General features: G+C 55.6%; 4 protein-coding genes across 10 annotated transcripts; 2 read left to right on the forward strand and 2 right to left on the reverse strand.

Moving 5' to 3' along the window:
• Window positions 1–136: 136 nt before the first annotated feature.
• On the reverse strand, window positions 137–9,644 carry SACK1E (scaffolding CK1 anchoring protein E). The gene is made up of 5 exons (XM_019658112.1): window positions 7,954–9,644; window positions 6,810–6,977; window positions 6,346–6,470; window positions 2,729–3,176; window positions 137–1,050 (listed from the first exon to the last, which is right to left on the reverse strand). Exons 1-5 carry the CDS (start codon window positions 8,425–8,427, stop codon window positions 793–795), a joined length of 1,473 nt encoding a protein of 490 aa, XP_019513657.1. The 5' UTR covers window positions 8,428–9,644; the 3' UTR covers window positions 137–792.
• On the forward strand, window positions 3,093–6,332 carry SPACA4 (sperm acrosome associated 4). The gene has a single exon (XM_019658115.1). It carries the CDS (start codon window positions 4,362–4,364, stop codon window positions 4,737–4,739), a length of 378 nt encoding a protein of 125 aa, XP_019513660.1. The 5' UTR covers window positions 3,093–4,361; the 3' UTR covers window positions 4,740–6,332.
• A 787-nt stretch (window positions 9,645–10,431) lies between the features above and the next one.
• Window positions 10,432–14,618, reverse strand: RPL18 (ribosomal protein L18). The gene is made up of 7 exons (XM_019658113.1): window positions 14,512–14,618; window positions 12,983–13,069; window positions 12,521–12,628; window positions 11,964–12,062; window positions 11,281–11,404; window positions 10,997–11,066; window positions 10,432–10,551 (listed from the first exon to the last, which is right to left on the reverse strand). Exons 1-7 carry the CDS (start codon window positions 14,512–14,514, stop codon window positions 10,476–10,478), a joined length of 567 nt encoding a protein of 188 aa, XP_019513658.1. The 5' UTR covers window positions 14,515–14,618; the 3' UTR covers window positions 10,432–10,475.
• A 114-nt stretch (window positions 14,619–14,732) lies between these two features.
• Window positions 14,733–23,027, forward strand: SPHK2 (sphingosine kinase 2). 7 transcript variants are annotated; one of them, XM_019658259.1, is made up of 7 exons: window positions 14,733–14,961; window positions 15,951–16,103; window positions 19,137–19,611; window positions 20,416–20,565; window positions 20,683–20,777; window positions 20,863–20,978; window positions 21,348–23,027. In XM_019658259.1, the coding sequence occupies exons 2-7, from the start codon at window positions 16,065–16,067 to the stop codon at window positions 22,438–22,440; spliced, it is 1,968 nt and encodes a 655-aa protein (XP_019513804.1). In that variant the 5' UTR covers window positions 14,733–14,961; window positions 15,951–16,064; the 3' UTR covers window positions 22,441–23,027. The 7 variants fall into 7 exon arrangements, with proteins under 7 accessions (XP_019513804.1, XP_019513809.1, XP_019513805.1 ...); XM_019658260.1 differs by lacking the exon at window positions 14,733–14,961 and adding an exon at window positions 14,986–15,298; XM_019658264.1 differs by lacking the exon at window positions 19,137–19,611.
• Window positions 23,028–23,159: the final 132 nt, after the last annotated feature.

A 23,159-nucleotide genomic window follows, 5' to 3' on the forward strand; every position in this document is an offset into this window, starting at 1 on the left:
AAAGGTGCTGCAGGGAGGCCAGCGCTGACTCCCTCAGGGCAGGGTGCTGGGGCCCAGACTTCTTGGGTACTTGGGGAAGAGGGAGCTGGGGACCAGGACTCCTGGGCCTCGAGGAGGAGGGGGCCAGGGCTGGACTCCTGGGTCTCCCTCTCGGCTGTGGAAATGCAAGTTTCTGGCATGAAGTGGCTTTATTCTGAGTAGAGGTAAAAGGGAGCCCCAACAACTCACCCCTTCGCACCCACAAAACAGTTCCAGCACCTGCTGGGTCCCCCTCCATGGCTCTGAGTCATTCCCCAGCAGGTGTGGCCCCACGGATCTCCAGTTCCTCATGATTCAGCTCTGCTCCCCAGATTAGCGTCTCTCTTTCCTTCCTCCCCTTGGCCAAGCTCAGTACCCAAGCTCTATTTACCCGCACTCCTCAGCAGGTGGGTCAGGAAGCGCCCCTTCTGTCCCAAGGATTCCCCACGTTCACCGCACACAGCCCAGCATGAGGACCACTCAGCCAGGCCTCCTCTCAGAGAGGTTCTGATGCAGCCGGAACCAGATATGCACTGTTCCAGGACCCCAGCTCATCCAGACATTCTACCCATTTTCTAGACTGTGGCATTGAGGTTTAGAGTGGGCATGGGCTTTGCCCAAGTTCTAGAATAAGTGGGGGGGAAAATCCCTTCTGCTTCCCAGTCACTGAGGCCAGAGGTGCAAGAGAGACGCGAGAGCTTCAAGCTGACCGAACTCAACTCCAACTCTCCTCGGACAGACAGATGGGCCAGCCCAGTTTGGCTCTGGCTCCTGTCAGGGTCGCCCCCTGAGTCCTGCCTGAGTGGCCCAGTCCGGTTGCCGGCTGCCCCTAGGTTCCAAGGGTTTGGACGCAGCATTCTCACCAAACCTCCTTCGGTTGGGGGACATATAGTGGAAATGGCGGGTAGAGATGAGGGGCAAGGGGCCACCCCAGGGCTGGAACCCGGCCTCACCCCTGGGGGCCCCCCCAGCACCCCGCTGCCTCATCAGGGCCTTGGCTGGGGTGTCCTTGGAGCCCCAGGACTTCTTGAGCTGTGGAGGGAAAGAGAGGGAGGTTGAGAGCCAGCTCCTGGGAACCCAGAGCCAGGGAGAGAGAAGGTGAAAGGATGGAGGAGGTGGTCAGGGGGAAGGAAGGCAAGGAGGCAGAGGTGAAACAGGAAGGTGGGAAGTGAAAAACCAAGTAAGATGGGTGGCAGGAGAGGATGGAGAAGGTAAGGGAGTAGAAGGGGGTGGTGAGAGCAGACTCCCAGGGGCTGAGTCCAAGGAAGGGAGGAGGTGAGGGAGACAAGAACGAAAGGAGGAAGGAGGTGAGACAGGAGGGAGAGACGGCACAGGAGGAGGGAGGGGAAACTCTGAGGGGAGGTGAGAAGGTTCCTGAGCTTCCAGAGCCAAGAGATGAGTGGGGAGGCCTGAGACCACCAGACCTCCAGAGGGAGCGAGGAGCTTTATCCACCCCCTGCAGTTTTGCAGCTGGGAAGGAACAGGAAACAGCAGGCAGCTGCCTGCAAGGGGGGTGGGGGGGAAGCAAATATTTGCCAAGGGAGGTGATGCTGGGTGAGGGTGGCTGAGGACTAGGTGGAGGCGAGGACCTTGCCCCTACCCTGCCCATCCCCCTTCTCCCCTGGGACTGAGGGAGGTGATGCCTGGGAAATTTCTCCCTCACCCTCGGGATAGGCCTTTAGCTCCCACTTAGCAGATGGGGAAACTGAGGCTCGGAAGGGGCACAACTCACAGAGGGACTGTCCCCTAGGTCTGCCCGCATCCAGGGTGAGTCTGCCTCTTTTTCCCTCACGACTCTGCTCTTACCCTCTCAGCAGCCAACTTTACAGCTGAGGACACTGCCTAAGGTTCCCCAGAGAATTGCAACAGTCCCTGTCGAAACCCCAGTTCCTAAGCAGCTAGGAGGGAATGGTCCCCCTCTGAGTTCATGACACTTGAATCCAGGAAGGGAGGCAACCAGGGCTGAGTTCCAATCATCCCTGGTGCCTCAGTTTCCCCACCTGTGAAATGGGTGGGTAGAGAACTGAATAACATCTACCTGCTGGGGTTGTGGCAAAGGTTAAATTTAACCATCTCTGTGAAGGCGCTTGGCATGGAGCCTGGCACGTGGCAAGGTGCCCACAAAAGACCATTGTTTTAACTTTGGGCAAGTTACTTGACCTCTCTGGGCCTCAGCTCTCCCATCCGTGAAAATGAGTGCAATAGGCAGATCACTTCACTGACCTGAGATGAGGAAGTCGTGAAACAAATACAAATAAATTCCATTTGGGGAATTTATTATAAGAACAATTATTATTCTATTTCATGCTGTTGGCTCCTCCTCCCAACTAAACTGGGGATGGGACAACCACTCAGCCCATTTCCTAGAGGAGAACACTGAGGTTCAGAGAAGTCTAGTCCATACCCCCAGGCTCTCACAGTTGGTGTATCATGGCAGGATTTGTACCCAGGGCTCTCAGGGACTCCGCCCTGTGCCACCAGGTGCTCCCCCACCCAGCACACAGTAGGGGTACAGGAAATGGATGTTGCGACTAGGAACTCAGGTGAGCAGCTTGCCTCTCTGGGGCCAGGCACATAGTAGGCCCTCAGAAAACAGGGCAGAGGCCCTGGAGACCAACTGCATAACCTTGGGCAAGCACCTTCCCCTGAGCCTCAGCTGCCTCGACCCTCTTCCGCCACTCTCACTCTCAGGCCAGCAGCCAGGTCTTACCTCATTGTCACCATCACTGGAGCCCGACAGCTGGGACAGGCGGCTCAGGTCCCATAAAGAGCGGCTGGGCCGGGCCGGAGGGCCGCTGGGGGTACGCGCGTGCTGGACGCTCCTCAGGATATCGCTAAGCGCAGGCCCTGGGATAGCCGAGGTCTCCTCTGTGTCCCCCTGGAAGACTCGGCAGGCGGCCAGGCGTTGAGCCAATGGTGACACATCGGGCAGTGGCGGTGACATGGGGGCCACAGAGCGGCGGTGGGCCACATGGTGTGGGCCACGAGCCAGCTGCAGCCCCCCCAGGGTGCTGATGAAGGGGCTCTGGGTGGGTGCAGGTGGGAGTGGCCAGGAGGCCGCGTAGAGTGTCCGGAACTCGCGGCTGAAGGCGACAGCAATCTCACCGGTCAGCAGGGTCACCAGGCCGCGGTGCAGGCGTGAGTCGCTCCATGTGAAGCTGGGTGGCATGGAGAGGGGGTCAGGACCTCCACACAGCCCCGGAGGCCTGGCCTGGACATCACCAGCCCCAAACCTGGTCTCAGGGCAGGCTGTGTGACCATGACTTTGGGCAAGTCTTGCCACTCCTCTGTAGAACGGGAACCACTGGGGTACCAACCCCAGAGGGTTGATGTGAGAGCACGTTAAGATATTAAAACTATCATCTAGAATCAGACTTGAGTTTAAACCTGAGCTTTGCCTGTCCCGAGGGACGCCTCAGTTTCCCTGTCTGGAAAGAGATGAGGTTTGAATTTCTGACACCCACAGGGGCTGTTTTAAAACTCAGCTGCTTCCTATGACTGACATTTATAGCATATGCTGTGTGCCAGGCTCTGGCTGTGCCTGCTCTGTGCCTGTTTGCTCTGTGCCTGTTTGCTCGCCTGGAAGATGGAGCTAATACAGAAGAAGATTCAAACAAGAGAACACAGGTCAAGTGCCCTGCACAGTGCCTGGCACGTGCCCAGCCTATGATCTGTGGTGAGCAGTGCCCTTCCGAGTCCTGTCATCACGATGGTTGCTATTTAAAGCATCTAGCACTGGTCCTGCACACAGCAGGGATTCAATAAATGCCCTCTTTGGAATTAAATGAACCTGGGTTCTAATTCTGGCTTGGGGAGCCTTGGACACATCACTTTCTCTTCCTAAGCCTCAGTTTGCCATGGCTAGCTCTTGTACCTGGAGGGCGTAGAACCCAGCACCCATCAGAGCGGACAAGTTAGTGGCTGTGTGTTCTTACCTGGGCAGGGTGGCGATGTCCACGCTCCCTGACAGGTCAACCTGCCCCTCAGATTGTGACACCCCTCCCCCACCTATGACCTCACTTCTAGAGCAGCCAATGGGAATCCTGAGGGGTCTGTGAGGTCCCCCTATTCCGCTCCACAAAGACTCTTGTGGAGCAGCAGCCGCTAGCTCGTCTATGTCCCACAAAAGCTTCTGAGACCCGAGGACTCAAGAGCTGTGGTCACGACGGAGCTCCTGAGACGGACGCTGAGCATTCGGAACTAAGGACATTTCAAGTGCTGACCCTGAGAGGCCAGAACCAAGGGCTGAGGTCTTGTGGGCGTGAGGAGAGTTATTCAGCAGTTCCAGGAGGCCCAAGAAGCCCACGGCCTGGCTAGGGCACTGTCACTGTCGCCAGGCCACCATGGTCCTTGGCTGGCTGCTGCTTCTGGTGGCGGCGTTGCCCCAGGGCACAACAGGTGTCAAGGAGTGCATCTTCTGTGAGCTGACAGACTCCTCAAACTGCCCTGGCACCCACATGCACTGTGGCGACGACGAGGACTGCTTCATGGGCCAAGGGACATCCCCAGGCCTCAGCCCCATCATCAACAAAGGCTGCGTGAGATCGACTTCGTGTGGCCGTGAGGAGCCTGTCACCTACCAGGGTGTCACCTACAGCCTCATCTCCACCTGCTGCTATGGCCACCTTTGTAACAAGGGCCCCATCCCTGCAGGCAGCTGGATGGCAGGGGCCACCAGCAGCCTGGCACTGGACATGCTGCTGCTGCTGCTACTCTATTAGCTGTGACCCATGTCGAGGGCAAGGCCTGGGACTGGTCTCCCAGTTCCACTGCTCCCCATGCTCCCTGCTTCCACCCCTTCCCCCATTAAATGGCCAGAGGCCCTGGACAACCTCATGTGGCCCTTGCTCATTCCATTCTAGGGCTGTCCACCAGGAGCCCAGGAATCCGTGAAGCACCCTGATGCCTGATTTAATGGTGGGGACCATGCCCAGTGTGTTTGACCATACTACTGTATTTCATTGCTTCTAAGATGTGCATCTTTTCACATTTTGATTAGGATGTTTCCTTTCATCTGTGGCACCTAGAGTCAATGAAATATGGTAATAATAATAATAACATTAATAAAGAGCAGCTGACGTTTATGGAGTACTTCTGATGTGATGTGTGAGGCATCACCATCTCACCGAATCCTTGTGCAAAGGTGGGGACGGAAGATTCTCTTCGAAACATCTCAGTCTCAATGCTGTTGGTTCTCAAAGTGTGATCCCCAGACCATTAGCGTTAGTATCAACCAGGAACTTGCTAGAAATGCCAATCCTTGGGCCCTGTCCCAGGCTGGCGGAATAAAGGTGGACCAGAAATCTGTGTTTTAACAGATGCCAATGCACGCTCAAGGCTTGAAAGCCACAGGTCTAGGTCAGCAGTTCTCAACAGGGCACTTCTGCCCATCTGGGGTGGGAGGGAGGTGGAGCTGCACCTGGTAACATTGGGGGACATTTTAGGTTGTCATAACTAGGGAAGGGGACGCTACCGACATCTACTGGGTAGAGGCCAGGGACGCAGTTCAGCATCTGACAATGCCCAGGAAAGCCCCACACACTTAGTCATTGGCCCCAAATGTGAGTACTAACTCTGTTGTGAAACCTTGCTCTCAAGGCACTAACCATATCATCCTGTTCTGTTAGGGAGAAAACGGAGGCACAGAGAGGTGACGTTGTTGCCCAGTCACATAGCTAGTCACCAGCAGAGCTAGGATTTGAACCCCAGGCATCTGGGCCCAGAGTTCATGTGTCCCTGCCACCATGCTATGATCCAATGAGGTATGTACTCATTTTTCACACTTTCCAGATGGGGAAACTGAGGCTCAGAGCGAGGGAGGCCCAGTGTCACAGAACTAAGAAGTTGCAGAGCCAGGGTCCAGAGTGGACTAGACCCCAAAGAGAGCAGAGGAGTAGCATCAAACGGTCTGAGGACCAGGCCATGGCCCATTTGCACAGCAGGTCTCATTTCTTTCCAGACTCTCTGAGAGGTGGCGTTACTCATCCCAGGCAGAGCTTGGACTCCAATCCAGGTCCTCCTCGTTTTGAAACCCCCACACACTAACTGAGGGCCCCATTTTCCAGGTGAGGAAACACAGAGTCAAAGAGATGAAGACTTACCCCAGGCCACTAAACAGGCCAACCACAGGGCCAGGGCGGGACCAGGCAGGCCTGGCTCCAACCCCAAACCCGTCCTGCCTGACAACAGCTCCTATCCTGGCAGAGTGTTTAGACCCATTTCACAGATGAGGAAAGAAAGGCTGGGAAGCGGATCCAACTGCTCTCTGAGCAAGCTGAGGGAGAATTGGAGACAGGATATTGGGCAGTGTGGCGAGGGAGGCCATACCTGTAGGATCCTGAGATGACCCTCTCCCCATCCAGCAGCACAAACTTTTCCCGCACGCTGCCGTTCACCTGCCGTCCCCCGCGGCTCTGGAAACTGCAGCCCCGCACAACACGGATGTCCAGGTTCTGGGAAGTAGGAGGGGACATCTTTGCTCAGGTCAACCCCAGAGGCCTCCACTTGAGGGTCCCTTCAGGCTGGTCCTGCCTCGGGGAGCCCATGACTCCAGCTACCCCAGAGCCACCAACATCAGGCCTCAGGGGTCTTTTGGAGACTCCTCTAACTCAGAGGAACCCCCGTGGGAAGGCCCATCCCTGCTTCCCCCAATGCCATGGGCATCAGATCTCACGGGACCCTCTCAGCTGGCATCAACCTTGATGAGCCAGGACCCCAGGGAAGGGTCTGCCTCCCCTGCCCCCAGCACCAGGAGAATGAGGACTCAGAGGTCCCTCCGGACAGGCCCCTACCTCAGTGGCCCAGGGGTTCACCCCTAGCTGCTGAGCCAGCGTCAGGAAGGCAGGCAGCTGCTGGCGGTCCAGGAGCAGGTAGACAGGCACCCAGCGGCGTGTGGCAGCGTCCACCAGGTCCAAAAGCAGGTCTGGGTCAGTGAAGATGTCCATGACAACAGCTACCAACTGGGGGTAGACAGAGCAGCTATGGATGAAGCTAGGAGCTTGAGGGACACTCAGAAGGTGGGGCCCTGGGAGTGAGGTGCTCTGCGGACAGGAATTTAAGGGCCTGGCCTCTGTGGGATGTTCATACAATGCCCACATGTGAATGAGAAGAAGGCAGCCCTCCCTGGAGACCCCGGCCTCTAACTGCTGGAAAGCTCTCATAAATCACGTCGCAATAGTGAACAGTGTCTCCTGAGCTGTAATACTACAGGTGGCCTTGCTCCAGGGGTCAGTGGGCTGGAGGCCTTTGCAGGGCACTGTGGGTAACTGCACAGTCCTCAGGGGTGCCTTGGATGCCAGGGTGGGAGGGCTGACTTGCTTGGCCACCAAGGCTAGCTCTGGGATCTGGGGGTGCCAAGGGCCTGGATCATGCAGGCAGGAAAAGGTAGTGGTGATGAGCGTGGACTTACCGGCCAGATAGCCTGGGTTCAGGTCCCCGCTTGGCCACTTACAGGTAAGAGACTTAACCTCCCATGCCTTGGCTTCTCCATCTCCTCAGTGGGCACAGTAAGTCCCAACCTCACAGGGCACTCATGAAGATTACACGTTAACCCATGTAAAGCACTTTGTGTGAGAGCTGGCAGACACAAAATCTGTTAAAGAGCTGGCTGACCAGGAAGCTGCAGGGGAGACATCTGGGCCCTTCCTGCAGACACCTGCCCTGGTGGGAAGGCGTGGAAGGGATGACAGCTCTAGGGGGTCATTATTAGGTCCAAGAGGCATGGATGCCTAAGGGCACTCAGATCTTGGGGAGATAGTGGGGACCCTCACATCTAAGAGGGTAAAAATGAGGTCTAGGAGTGAGGACTCCTGGGTTCCAGGGGTGTGGATTCAAAAGTCCCAGGAGGGTTTGAGTGAGAATGCCTGGGTTCCAGGAAATGTGTACTCCCAGGTCCGAGTCTGGGGAATGGACACCAACCGCCCCTGAAGCCCCCACCTTGCCGGCAGCCTGGATTTCCTGGCGCACCAGTTCCTTGAGGGGCGGGTGGCCCTCGCCAGGTGGCTGGGTGTATAGCTGCGCCCGGGTGATACCCTTCCAGCCCGAGTCTTCTGGCCAGCCCAGCCGAAGCATGGGCACTGGCTCCTCTGACTGGCCAGGCCAGTAGGTCAGGCTGCCAGAGTCCCCATTGGTGGCAGTGGCTCCCTCTGCTGTCCTGCCGGGCTCTTGCTTGGCTGCTGTCCAGTCCTCGGCAGCCGCTGCCAGGCCCCGGAGCTCATCCCCACTCAGGAAGGGCTGCAGCCCTTCGCGCTGCCTGCAGGCCTCAAACGCCTCTGTGCCCCTGCTCAGCAGAGCCTCAAGTGCCAACCGCTGGCCCTCAGAATACAGGAAGCAAGGGCTGGTCTCGGTCAGGGGCAGCTCCCCAGCCCCTGACTCCACTTCTTCCAGTGCTGCCAGCTGGGAGGCCGCCATTAGGCCACTCAAGTGGGAGGACCTTAAGGCTGGGCGTCTAAGGGTTTGGCCGTCTCTGGGGCACTGACCATCTGGGGGGGGTCTCCTGACAGGCCAATACTAAGTAGCCACACAAGACTTCCAGGGCCCTGAGAAAAGTCCAAATGGCTCCCTATGCTGTCCCTGGCTCACCGTCCTGACAACCAGGCTGACCAAACGACTGACCATCCAATGTGGGGGCTGCTCAGACCAACCTCCCGCCAGCCTCCAGCCACCACCGTGACTGGTTGGCCATCTGACCTTCCCACCAGCTGTCTCTGTCTGGTTGACCCCACAACTGGCCCTGTGTGTGGGTTAGACCACCTGACACTCTCCAAACTTTGTGACCTGTCAGCTGTCCATCTCTGCTCCAGTACACAACCTCCAGCCTGCTGGCCACACGATGCAACTGACCCTTCAGCTATCTCAGGATCCTTCAGAAGTTCCAGCTAACTGCCTGACCATCTCCAGGAAACAGGCTATCTGCCTATTTGTAACCTCTGGAATGTCCCTAGTTAAAGGGATACTGGGTTGCCTGTTTGCCCCTGGCCAACAGCACGTCTGACTCTCTGGCTGGCTCTTAGATTGTCTGGAAGACATCGATTATTTCCAGCTGACAATCTCAATATCTGACTGCCCAGTGGAGCTCCCAGCTGTCCAGTGGATGTTTCTCCTGCCAAATGGCTGACTGGCTCACCAGCTCTCACTGGCTGGCCATCCTGGGCACCTCCTCTCAGCCTTGGAGAAATGCACTCTATCTCTCAGCCTTGGCATCGCCCTTCCCCAGCCAGGGAAGTAGGTCAGTCTCCTTTGTAAACAGAGGACCCTGCTCCTGGGCCTTCACACCGGCTCAGGCTGCTACAGTGGAGGATGTGCTCAATAGGGTGGTTAACTACCATAGAACCGGCCCATGATCTCCATAGCCAATCTAGGCTGAGGGCCCGACTCACTGGCCATCGTTCCTGAAATGGGCTGCTCCTGCCTGTCCCCCCGGCTGCCCTCTTATCTGCGCTGATCCCTGGCAGAGCTGACCCCAGTCTGGGTTTCAGCCTGAATCCCACTATCTCCTGCTGTCTACTTCGTAGTGGAATAAAGGACCACTCTATATCCTTTGAGGCTCCTGACCCAACCTCTGTAACCCAGCAGGCCCTCCTTCCAATCCCAGCACCCAGGCGCTCCCTTCCTCCACGGCACAGCAACAAACCCTGCAAAAAGAAGGAAGAGGAATAAAGCCAGGCCCCTACCCTCCTCCCACCTCATCCAGCTCTCCATCCCCTTCCCTCCTCTTGCCTTTTTGGAGGACAGTCTGATCAGGGGGCTGGAAATCTGCTTTTATTTCTGCGGTTCTTCCGGAAATCTGGCCTCATTCATCAGGTTTCAGCCTTGGATCCGGGGAACCCAGCCCCTTATGTAAACAGGGAAGGGCGCACATAGGTCCCAAGTGAAGGTCTGGGGTGCAGGACCCAGTGTATAAGGTTCCAATCCAGAAACACACACCCACTGGGCTGCTTGCCAAGGCCAGAGGCCCACAAGACCCAGGCTTCACAGGAGTGCACCTGTTCCCATATACCCCTGCCACCATGGCCTCACCCGGTTTACTTTCCTGTCTAAGCCCCGCCTAGCCCAGTGCAGATGGAAAGAGGAGCACCAGTCCTTTAAGTGGGTGTGGGTGTGGCTAATGCTAGGAAGCAGGTGCTGAATCACCTGACACCTGGCTCTTGGGAAGGAGGTGGGGCTTCTGGAATAGGTGACTGCAAGAGTCCAACAGGTGCGCCAAAGCTCAAGACCGCCAGAGGGAGCCTGCAGGCTGAAGCAGAAGGTGCACTTTGATTGGACACCTGGGACCCCAGGACTCCGCCAGGGCACAACTGGAAGGGCTGGTGTCCATGGAGACAGGCTCGGAGCCCAAGTTCCCAAACCAAATTCATTCTTGCCCACAGGCTCCAATCCACTCCCAATCCCATCCCCCAATAATACACACAGGGCTGTCAGCTTCCAAAAGATTTTTAATAACGAGGCAGGATCTGGGGTTAGTTTTTGTAGCCACGACTGGCCCTTCGGCCTCTGGCACGCTCGAACTTCCGGCCTTTGGAGCGCACATAGGGTCTGCAGGGGAGAAGGGGGAGGGTGAGAGTACGCCCAGGGTACAGATGGGAGTCAGGGGTTGCTTGCACGCTGGGGACTCAGAGCAGTGATGCTGGCTCTAACGGAGTTAACACAGGTACACCAGAAGGGGGCCTCAGTCAACCCAAGCAGGGGCAGTGGTGACACCAAATGGGGTGCTTGAAAAGCCTGGCAGTGTAGGAAGCTAAGATGCCAGGAGTGGCTGCTGAAGCACTGCACCAGGCCCTCCACCCAGGAGATGCCAACTCAGCCTAAGACAGGGCCTGCATCTGTAACGCTGTCTGTGCAGGGCCCTCAACACCCTGAGAAACACAGCTTGAAAGCCGAGTCTTGAAAGTGGGTACCATGAGGTGGGGAGTCCAGCCTCAAGCTGGTCTAATGTAAGAAACAGAAACAGCTGGAAGCATGCAGGACTGGGTTTACTTACTTGGTGTGGCTGTGCGGAGTTCCAGGGGCCTTGCCAAAATGCCTGTACACCTCTCGGCCCTTGCGAGGACCTGGGAAAAGGGAAGAAGGGGTGGGTCAGGCAGAGACCCAGCACCCAGACCTCCTGCAAACAGCCCCTTCTACAGGGCTCAGGCTGATTGGGAGGGAGGGGTGGGGCACGTCCCTGACCTCCCAGGCCCGAGAAAGTAAAGGCTGCCAGCAGTCACATATCCTCATTCACACTGGGTCGCGGCCCCACCATGGGAGCCACTGAGCATCACTCACCAGAGAGCAGGACAGTGCCACAGCCCTTGGGGGAGTCCAGGGCCAGCTGGTCAAAGGTGAGGATCTTGCCCCCGGCCTTGAGGATGCGGCTCCGGGCACGGCTGCTCACACGAAGTGCACACACCTGGGAGACACAGGACAGGTGTGTTCCGAGACCCCTGCATGGCCACCCAGGAATTGCTGGGACTTACTGTACACTGCCCTGGGCCCAGCGGAGAAACCCCGGCTACTTGTTCAGCCTGATAACCAACACCATCAACTATTAGAGGGAGCTTCCTGAGCTGACAACAGCTGGTTTTTACCACTTTTAGAACCGGCAGCTATTACATGTCACGAAACTGAGACATAAAAGAGATCCAGGACTTTGTCCAGAAGTGACAAAGTAGCAGAGAAATTTAGATTTGAACCCAGGCTGCCTGGTTCAAGAGGCAGCACTGTCAACAGGGCTCCAGAAGAGGCTTGCTTGGCTCAGGGACACCACCATCAATGATGCCAATGACAAGCCCCCTTCAGTCTCCAAAGCCACCAGGTAGGTGTGATGCCTGCCTCACCCAGAGGTGAGACTGATGACGCAGCACAAGCGTGAGGGCCCCACAGCAGACAAAGATGAGCCAAGTCTGCAGGACTCCACCCTGAACCCATGCTTTTGACACACCCACTGTGCTGAGCCCCTCCCCACTCACCTTCAGTTTGGGGATCTCCTGGATACGCACATCATCGGTTATAGTCCCTACAACCACAGCAGTTTTGCCCTCGCGGCCAGGAAGCTTCATCTTACGGATCTTTGGGGGAGGAGAAATGCACATTAAGAAGTCCCTTCTGGTGTTTAAATCCAATCCCACTGCTTTGAGCACCCAAAAGACCAACAGTTGTGCCCTGATTAGTTTAAACCCACTTATGGCACATCTCTCAAACTAGCATTGACCTAATCGCAGGTTCAGTCCGGGAAAATCTCCAGAAAATGCAAGCACAGATTTTTCAACAGACCTCTCTCCTATAGAAGGTTGTTGACAAGTAAGGCTTTGTTACATGACTTGAAGGCTCAAGGAAAACTCAGTCACTGTAACTACCCCCACCTCACAATGAGAAGGAAAACAAGAGGCTAAGCCAGTTGAATACCCAGTTGGCTATTAAGCTACAACCTGAGAATCAGAGCTCCAAGCCTGCCCTCCCAGAGCCCAGCTCCGTATCACCCAGTCATCCCCCCAGGTTAGCTCTTCTCCCCTCAAGAGCCCCTCACCATTCGGGAAAGGGACAAAGGTGGCCGGTTGGTGCGACTCATGAACAATCTCTTCAGCACCACCTGGTTGAAGGTGGAGTTGGTTCGTCTGGCCAGAAACCTGTATAACTAGATGGGAAGGGAAAAGGAGGAATGAGAACCCAGGGCAGCCCACTTCCTCCCTCCCAACTTGCTAAAGAATGGGCAAACATATACTTTTTGTCTGTCTCCCACTGAGGTCCAGGGAGAGAGCCGGCCCAGGTCTCTCCTGGTCAGGGACCCAGAAAATTCCCACCCCACCCCCTAGCTGTATACAGATCAGAGGCTGAAAACACTGAACTTCCAGATGCTCTGGGGCAGAACCAGAGATGAGAGCCTACCCTGAAGGCCCCTGCGAGGAGCCAGGGACAAATGCTAGGATGGAGGCCCTGGGAGTTGCAGTCTGGGGTGGCCCTACCCAAAGGTTTCAGGCCCCAAGCTCACCTTGACCAAAAGCCTTAGGTAGATGTCTTGGCTCTTGGGCTCCTTGCGCCGAACCTTTCGGTCTTTGTTATGACGGATGTCGACTCCCTGCGGGGAGAAGGCAAAACCATGGTTAGGTCTGCTGTCAGATTACTCACCCATGACCATTTTCAATTGTTACTTCTCTCCAAGATAAGAGACGGAGTTGTAGTCTCTAAAAAGACAAATCCCAGGCCCAACACTGGGAGTCCTCTACACGTCACTTTAACTACCTTGGGCCTCGGGTCGGCCAGTTAGATCAAGTGGCTAGAGAGCAGGCTCTTAACACCAAGGTTGCTGGTTCGATTCCCACATGGGCCAAGGAGCTGCACCTTCCACAACTAGATAGAAGACAACTACTTGACTTGGAGCTAATGGGGCCTGCAAAAACACACTCTTTCCCAACAAAATTTCTAAAACAAACAAACAAAAATACTCTGGGCCTCAAATAACTGCTTTGCAAAAAGGGACTAATTCTAATGTAAATCCTTCAGCACATAACACACAGTACCTTGAAAGCTTTAACACAGTAGCCACGTTAATTTCACAAAAAAATTGTTAACTCCAGAAGTATTTTTCAACAATTAAGTGTTTAAGTTCCCAATACTTGCTCCCACACATGGAGTGGACCAAAAACATTTACACTAAGAGCAGACGCTAAGTATTATCAAACCTTTATTTAGAAATCAGTCTACACAGAACCAATCTTAGAATGACCATTCATGCACTCCCTGAAACCAAAAACCTTATGAGATAGTTTCCCACTTTAGCGCTAAGAAAACGCTGGGAAGCCCACCATTTCTACTACACTGCCTGCCTGCTTTCCTGGGGGTTTTTTTTTGGGGGGGGGGGGGGGGGGGGGGGAGGGGGAGAACTATGTTACGAATTGTAAAGAACTTCATAATAATAATTCCCACTTAACCAATACTTAACGTTTGCAAAAACCTATGGTAAGCACTTCCTACAACTTAATTCTTCCCAAACTCAAATCTGCGAGACAGATGGAGAAAAGTGGGGCACGGACTGGGAAAGCAAAACCACAGGATGGGCAAAGACCGAGACTCGCACGAGGCCTACCTGGCCCCAAAACCCGGGCACTGGACGCTCGATACCCCCCACCAGAGCCCATCTTTTGAGGGTGGGGAGTGACAGGTCCAAGAAGAGACATGAAAGGCAAAAGATAAGAATGGCTGTGGGACCAACGCCTGGGTCTGAATCTTGGCTCCGCCACTTCTTGACATTTTCTTCCTGGTCGTATCACTTAACCACCTCGTACTTCAATTTGAGCATCTATTCAATGGGCGCTATAACGGAGGAATACGGGAGAGGCTGGAGATAGATATGACTGACCAATCGCTGGTCTTCAGGCCCCGTTAAATAGCATCCCACCGCGGGAGTCGCCTCCTTCATACACCCCTAGAACCCCTGCCTCCCTCTGGCGCGCCCCCAGCCCAAGACCGCGGCGGATGGCGGTGGATAGCAGAGTTCCGAAAGCCTCAAAGCGCGCTCACCATGATGGCGCCTCCTGCTCCACGACGTCCGGAAAGAGAAAACGGAGCAGGAGTGGGCGGGGAAAGCCTTCAGCAAGCGGCGCCTATGATACGTCACATGGGCGCGACGCGGCGCTCTACCGCAACTAGGCCCTCTCTATGGTGAATCAGATGGCCGGCTAGATGGGCATTTCCGGAATAGGGTGAGGCGGGGGGGTGGGGGGGCGGTGAGAGCGGGGGGATAAACAATCAAAGAGGAAAGAAAAGGGGCTACGTCAAGGAGGGAAAGACCAGCACGTCGGGGGCCTCTCTGGCCCTACTCAGTCCCTGTTCTCGATACTCTTCCGGAAGAAAGAGATCTGGGAGAGATGTCGCGCGGAGCTAGGACGACTCATCGTGCGGTGACGCTCTGGCCCGAAGCCGACGGCCTCTCTGTGGCTCCAGGAGGACCGGGCGGGCCGAGTATTGGAGGTGAGGAGGCGGGGCAGGCGGGGCTAGTTTAGACTTCCAGAAAACCTCTGACTGCACGCTTAGGGGATTTCCTTACATCAGGCTGACCTCTGCCTTATCTCGTGCTGCGCTTTCCAAGCGCAGCCGCGGCTCGGAAATCCCTACTTTAGGTCTCACGTCTAACCCGAGATCTTCTTGCTGCCTCCCCGTCTATAGCAGCCAGTATTTCCACCGCTTCTCCCTCTGCCCCCAAATGGACCATTGTTGACCCTTTCTCAGCCTCTGTCACCTAAGGGCTGCTTTTCCCAGCCAGAGAGATTCAAGTGGCCCAGCGGGTTTGTTGTGAGGGATGTGCAAGGTACTGGAGCATAGAGGCACGCTGAGGTCCAGGGCTCGGGAAGTGGAGTTGAGAGAGGGGATGGGTAAAAACTCCTGAAAGAGAAGGGAGTAGAGACTTAGAGGGAGACCGAAATTCAGAGGGGAGGAGGAATGGAGACCCAGAGGGGGAGTGGACAGAGACTTAGGGTAGGGGGAATGGAGACCCAGGGAGTGAGGTGACCTAGAAAGAGGGGGAAGATAGAGATCAGGGAGGAGCAGAGACATAGAACGATGTAGATGCCATCTGTAACCAAATTCAAATCCTGGCTGTGCTACTTAATGAATAGTATAACCTTGGGCAAGTCATTTAATCTCTATGCCTTACTTTCCTTAGCTACAAAAAGGGGATGACAATAGACCTGACACATAGGGTGTTTTTCAGCATCATATAAGTTAGTGAAAATGCTTAGGACAATACACATAATAAGTGCTCAGTAAAAATTAGGCTTCACTCGTATTTATTGGCCCTTAGTGGATGAGACAAGATGAACTGGCTGGGGCAGTGACAAAGCTGACCTCTTCTCCTCTTTTTCTCCTTCCTCAGGGAGGCCCTGCCCCCTTGGGCCTCCAACACAGCCAGGCCTCCTGTAATCTGCTTTTGATACTTGTACTTATTTACCTCTCCTCCACAGAGCCAAAGGCCAGACTTACACTGTGAGGCCTGACTCCTTAACCATACCAACCTCCCATGGCCTGCTACCCAGGGCCAGGGTCTTGCTGATGTGAACACTGCAGAGGGCCAGCAGATGAATGGACACCTTGAAGCACAGAAGCAGTGGGATCAGGTAAGGGTCCATCTGAAAATCAAGATTACAATACCATGGAACACAGTTTCCTCCTCTTCCTTGTCCCTGTTCCCTTGTCTCTGTGACTTGGTCTCTTTTTTTGAGTCCCAGCCTCTTTGGTATGCCTGCCTTTCTTTCTACCAAGGCCTCAAGCTCAGGTGCTGTGTTTCCCTGTCTCTTCCTCTTACTAGGTTTTTGTCTCTGTCTCTCTCTCTCTCTGTCTCTCTTTTTCTCTCTCTCTCTCTTTCTTTCTCTGGGTCTTTCTTTGGCAAATACCTGGTGCTGTTGCTACTCTGGGTTGAACACAAGGTACATTGTTTGGCAATAAATTAACTTCTTCCTCCAGTTATCTTTCTAGCAAGCTCTGTCCCAGTCTCCTTAAGCATGTGTGTTTCTTTCTACAATTCTGTCTGCTTCTAGGTCTTCTGATATTATTCTTGCCTTTATTTCTTTCTATTTCACCATGTCTTTGCCTCTCTTTGCATTCTCTCTGTTGGTCTCAGTTCCTCTCAGCCTCTGGGCCTCCAGTATTCTTCCCCCACTCCCCAACCTAGAGGTCTCTCTCAGATACTGTCTTTCCAGTCTTTCTCCTTGTATCTCTGTCTTGCCCTGTACCGAGTCATTCCCTAAACAGATGTTTTTGTCATGCTGCCTCCACTCTGGTTTGGGCCCAAGGTAAAATAGTTTGATATTAAAAAAAAAATTTGACATACAATATATATTAATTTCAGGTGTACAACAAAATGATTTATTATTTGTATACATTACAAAATGATCACAAGTCTAGTTACCATCTGTCATCATACAGAGTTATTACAATATTATTGACTATAGTCCCCATGCTGTACATTATATCCCTATGGCTTATTAATAATTTGTGAATTAATGAGCCTCTCCTCTCTGGTTTTCATTCCAGAATTGTCTGTCCCTATCTCTGTCTGTGTCCATCGTTTTCTGGGTTTTCTTGAGTCCTTAACCTTGCACATTCTTAATTCTACAGTCTTTGTGTTGCTATGTATATCTTTGCTTTTCTCTGCACCTCTCTCTCTGACTCTTTCTGAAAAAGAGACACTTTTCTCAAGTCTCTTATTGATTCTGCTTCTCGGTCTTTTTTACTAACTCCCTTTGCATATCTCTGGGTCTTTGTTATTTGCATTAGGGTCAGTCTATATGCAGCTGAAGACCACCTTTATGCCCCTTTTTAACAAACTCGATGAATGGGATTGGCCCATTTGCCCTCAACAAAGATGGCGATATAGTCGCTGGCCATTGGGCCGCGATACCCCTTCTGCGCGTGTGTCCTCACCTACAATGGCAGCTAAGCTCGCGAGCGCGATGCCCCGCCCAGTTCTTCGGCTCTCGCGGCAGTCTCTTGCGCCAAACTCGCGAGTCGGCTGGGCCCGCCCTCCGCGCTCCCTCGTTGGTGCGGCTCAGGCCGGCCATGCGGCCATTGGCTCAGCGGATGCACACTCCCCCCCCACACCCCTGGGTCAGATGGGGGCGGTTGGTGCTGACTTTAGGGGCCGCCTGGAGGAGGACCCGGCTTGTGAGGAGGGTGCGGGGGCTGGGCAGGGACCCGGGTCGGGGGAACCGAGGGACCAAGAGGAACGGAGAGACGCAGGCCCGGGACTGGGGTACCAGGGGTGTGGGATGGAGATGGAGAACCAGAACCGGGACTGAGGGATCCAGGAATGTAAATTCAGGTCTGGGAGTGGGTTGTGGAAATCGGGTGTGGTGGTGTGGTGGGTAGCGGAGGCCCGGGACCGGGGGAACCGGAGACAAAGTCTCAGGCTTATGGATTGGGGGTGACGTATGGATAGAAACCCAGGCCCTGCTCTGGGGTACCTGGGGGTGGAGAGAATGGAGAGCAGGCCAGAGACTTGGAGACCCAGAGACAGAGACGCAGGCCCAGGACTGGGGGAAATCTGGGCTCTGTGCCTAAGCCGGATTTGAGGTAAGGGGTGGGGCCTAAGTGTGAGTCCACAGTTCCAAGGTGTGTGTCTGGGGCAAATCTGGGCCAGGGAAAGGTACGGGGCAGGACAGGCAGGTGGCTAGGTGGGTGGGGCAGCGGGGAACAAAGGTGAGTAGGGCGAAGGCTGAAGAAGGGCAGAGGGCAGAAGGAGGGCCTTTGGGGAGGGTACCTCAGACCTGGCTCCCTGGAGAGCTTGCTGCCAGATGCCCAGGTCAGTCCTTAGGGTCCAGCTCTTAGCACCTGTCCCTTGCAGGAGCTTGCATGTGGCTCCTCTAGCTCTCTGACCCCTTAGTCTCTCCATGTCATATCCCTTTTTTAGTCTTGACTGATGTCTTCACCTCCTATCTCCTGCCTCTCCTATCTGCTCTTTTTCTCCCTTTTCTTTCTGGTCCTCAGGAGCCCCTAAACTCACACTCTCATTAAGTATCTTTCATCATCCTAGGTTTCATTTAATTGAAGCTGTTTGTCTCCTTCTCCCTGTGTTTCTCTGGCTCTTGGACCTTAACCTTCTTTTTCTTTGTGTCCAAGTCTCTCCCCCTTGTTACTTTCTCTCCATCTGGAGATATATGTTGTGTTTTTCTCTGTCTTTGCATGTCTGTTTCTTCCTATATCTCTACTATCCTGATCTCTCTCCGTGGCCTTACTTTTCTCCAAAGCTCTTATCATTCAACACCCTATATTTTACTTTTTTATCTTGTTTTTCTGTCTTCTGATTAGAATGTAAACTCCATGAAAGCAGGGATGTTTGTCCTCTTTGTTCCCTGCTGTGTTTGCTGGGCCTGGCACTGATTGGCACATAGAGGATACTGAATCATTATTTGGGGAAATAAATAAATGAATGAATGTTTGTATGCCTGGGTGTGGAGCCTTCAGATGCTGGCCTTCCTGTCCAGCTGATCTCTTCCTTGCATCCGCAGGGTCTCCCCACACTTGTCTGGCCCTGTCTTTGGCGTACCTGTGTCCACCCCTCATTGTCTCCTGCCCACAGGCCTTGCCCCTGCTTCCCTCCAGCGGCCATGGGGGTCCTGGACTTTGACTCTTGCCCTCCTTCCTCCCCACAGAGGTCAAACCAGGAGCTGATCTGGAGTTGGGGCCATAAGCCTAGGAGTGCCCTGGGCGGTGCTGAAGCCATGGCCCCACCACCACCCCCGCCACTAGCTGCCAGCACCCCACTCCTACATGGCGAGTTTGGCTCCTACCCAGCCCGAGGCCTACGCTTCGCCCTCACTCTTACGCCACAGGCCCTGCACATACAGAAGCTGCGCCCAAAGCCTGAAGCCAGGCCCCGGGGTGGCCTGGTCCTGCTGGCTGAGGTCTCAGGCTGCTGTATCCTGCGGAGCCGCAGCCCCTCTGACTCAGCAGCCTACTTCTGCATCTACACCTACCCACGGGGCCGGCGCAGGAGCCGGCGCAGAGCCACACGCATCTTCCAGGCTGACGGGGCGGCCACATATGAGGAGAACCGTGCTGAGGCTCAGCGCTGGGCCACTGCCCTCACATGTTTGCTCCGTGGACTGCCACTGCCTGGGGATGGGGGTGAGCTCCTGGGCAACCTCAGTGTTTTTGCAGATCTCTCCCTCTGTGGGCATCTCGGTCTCTACTTTTCAGTGTGTCTGTGTGATGTGTCTCTCTGGGTCTGTATTGAAAGAATGATACCAGACAGGGATGGGCTACAGAAGGAACAAAATCATAGGCTGAGAAAAATTATTTGTATCTGCTGCTCTCTTGCTAGATTTTTGTCTCTGTCCCCTCCCCCCTTCCATGGGTCCTGACCACAGATGAGTCAGAAGCTCCCGGTCTGATGAAAGCAGCAGACTGAGACGCGATATGTCATCACCCAGGGCAGTCAGAGGTGGCATCTAAAACATTAGCCTTTGGGGCTCCAGAGAAGGCTTTTGGGTAGAGGCCCCTACAAAGGGTCCTCAGTTGGCACAGGAACATAAAGATTCAAGGGTCCTCATCTTTTGGGACTTCCTTGGTCCTCCAGGGTCCTGCTGGCCACTTGGGGGCTGGCCCAAAGGGATGGTGACAGTAAGGGAGCCTTGCACAGTGAAGAAATCTGACCCTGGGATCCGGGTGTTCGGGGTAAAGAAAGTGGAAATCACAGCTCTCCTCTTCCCACACGTGTGCCCAAAGGGCACTGGGATTAGATACCCAACCCCTGCCTTTATCTTCAGTATCTGGGAGAAGTGGGTGCCCTGGGCAGGTGAGGCCTGGGCAAAAAAAATTTTAACTCCCATGAGGCACCGGTGCCAGCCTTCCTGCAGTTTGCAGTTACTGTTTCTGAGGTGAGGTGCCTGGGTCTCTGACATCTGTAGACTTCTTCCCCTCTCTCTGCAGAAATCACCTCTCAGCTTCTGCCAAGGCCACCCCGATTGCTCCTATTGGTCAATCCCTTTGGGGGGCGGGGCCTGGCCTGGCAGTGGTGTAAAAACCACGTGCTGCCCATGATCTCCGAAGCTGGGCTGTCCTTCAACCTCATCCAGACAGGTAAGGGCAGTGTCAGGATGGAAAGTGGAGGCTGGGGGCTGGAACTCCTGAGTCCTGGGGAGCAGTGGTGGGGCAGGGGTGGAACAGCCTGCCTTACCTCCTGGTTCCCCACATTAGAACGACAGAACCACGCCAGGGAGCTGGTCCAGGGACTGAGCCTGAGTGAGTGGGACGGAATTGTCACAGTCTCAGGAGATGGGCTGCTGTATGAGGTAGGGCAGGAGCCCCCTGCCTGAGCCTGGGGGAGACTTTGGAGGCTGGGACCAGCACCCAGGTGTCTGGTCTCTGGCCCTCCAGGTGCTGAATGGACTTCTGGATCGCCCCGACTGGGAAGAGGCTGTGAAGACACCCGTGGGCATCCTCCCCTGTGGCTCGGGCAACGCACTGGCGGGAGCCGTGAACCAGCATGGGGGGTAGGTGGGCTGCTCTTTTGTCGGGTGAGCCTGATGATGCCCTGAGGGAGGGATAACAGACCTGGCACATCTGCCCCCTCCTCTCCCTGCTCCACCAGTCCACTCAGTTCGATCAGCCTGGCATTTTTGCTGGTCTTGTTCCCAGCTGTATACCTAGTGCCTAGAACTGCCTGGCACACAGGCAGCACTCAGTGAATGCTTGTGGAATAGAAGAATTGACAGGGAACCTGGCCCAGTGAGAAGAGTCCACCTGGAGGTGGCCGCATGGCTGCGGGTGGGCCCAGTGATGTGGTCCCCCTGCTATCTGTCTCCCCTCACCCAATCCCGTTTACTCTTTCTCACTGTGTCAATCCATCTCTGGCTCTGAAGGTTTGAGCCTGCCCTAGGCATTGACCTGCTGCTCAACTGCTCACTGTTGCTCTGCCGGGGTGGCAGCCACCCAATGGACCTGCTCTCTGTGACGCTGGCCTCAGGGTCCCGCTGTTTCTCCTTCCTGTCTGTGGCCTGGGGCTTTGTGTCAGACGTGGACATCCAGAGCGAACGCTTCAGGGCCTTGGGCAGCGCCCGCTTCACGCTGAGCACGGTGCTGGGCCTTGCCACGCTGCATACCTACCGCGGACGCCTCTCCTACCTCCCTGCCGCCATGGAGCCTGCCTCACCCACCCCTGCCCATGGTCTGCCCCGTGCCAAATCAGAGCTGACCCTGGCCCCAGCCCCAGCCCCACCCGTGGCCCACTCACCCCTGCATCGTTCTGTGTCTGACCTGCCCCTGCCCCTGCCCCAGCCTGCCCTGACGTCCCCAGGCTCACCTGAACCACTGCCCATCCTGTCCCTCAATGGTGGGGGTCCAGAGCTGGCTGGGGACTGGGGTGGGGCTGGGGATGCCCCACTGTCCCCAGACCCACTGCTGCCCTCACCCCCTGGTTCTCCCAGGGCAGCTCTATTGTCACCCACCACTGAGGGGGGCCCAGAAACGCCAGCATCCTCTGGGCTCCTGCCTCCTACTTATGGTGACCCAGTAGCTATCTTTCCTGGGGGCCCACTGGACCACCTGCTTCCTCCTCTGGGTACCCCGCTACCCCCAGGCTGGGTGACGCTGGAGGGGGACTTTGTGCTCATCTTGGCCATTTCACCCAGCCATCTTGGGGCTGACCTGGTGGCGGCTCCCCACGCACGCTTTGACGACGGCCTGGTGCACCTGTGCTGGGTGCGAGGTGGCATCTCGCGGGCTGCGCTGTTGCGCCTTTTCCTGGCCATGGAGCATGGCACGCACTTCAGCCTGGGCTGCCCGCAGCTGTGCTATGCTGCGGCCCGTGCCTTCCGCCTTGAGCCTCTCACGCCTCGTGGAATAATCACGGTGGACGGGGAGCAGGTGGAGTACGGGCCGCTGCAGGCGCAGGTGCATCCCGGCCTCGGTACACTGCTCACTGGGCCTCCGGGCCACTCTGGTCGAGAGTCCTGAACCTAACTAAACTTGTAGCCCGCCGGGGGCGGGGCCTACATTCCAAGGGGCGTGGCCCGGCTGCTAGAGTTAGGCGGAGGCCTCACGTGCAGGGGCTGTAGCCCAGTCTCAGGATTGTGCCCGCCCCCAGGGGAACAGGTGATGCTGGAGGGTGGCCCAAATTCCAGGGATTAGAAGCCGTCAGGGTTCCAGATAAGTGGGCTCGCCCAGAGTGTAGTGTCTGACCAATGGAGGCCTCCTGGAAGGCCGAGTTGGTTGAGGACGGAACCTGTCTTAACGCGCCGTCCAATGACGGGACCTGGGATGTACGGGCCGGGGAGAGGCCTTAGTTAATTGGCCAGTCAGGACCCGGGTCTTGCCCTGTCCACTCCGGTGCCTCCACTTAACTGGCCAATCAGCCCAGGCGGGGCAGGTTCCCCCGGGCCGAAGCTCGAATTTGCACTAAAGTTCCTCTCCCGCCACCACCCGCGGGTGCGGGCGGGGAAGTTCATCTCCCCTGTCTTCTGTCTCCCGTGCGTCCCCCAACCCCAATCTTCAAAGCAATTGAAAAGGTCTATGCAATAAAGGCAGTCGCTTCATTCCTCTTAGACCCTCGCCCCTTCCTCCAACCGGTAGCCCGTGGAAGGGATCGGACTGTGGGCACTTACGCAGCTCCTGCCTTTCATGGCCCGAAGCCCAGACCTGCCCACGGACTGCGGCCAGTGTGACCCGCTGGCCTT

Source organism: Hipposideros armiger, unplaced genomic scaffold (genome assembly GCF_001890085.2).
Source record: "Hipposideros armiger isolate ML-2016 unplaced genomic scaffold, ASM189008v1 scaffold_283, whole genome shotgun sequence".
NCBI classification, from domain to species: domain Eukaryota; kingdom Metazoa; phylum Chordata; class Mammalia; order Chiroptera; family Hipposideridae; genus Hipposideros; species Hipposideros armiger.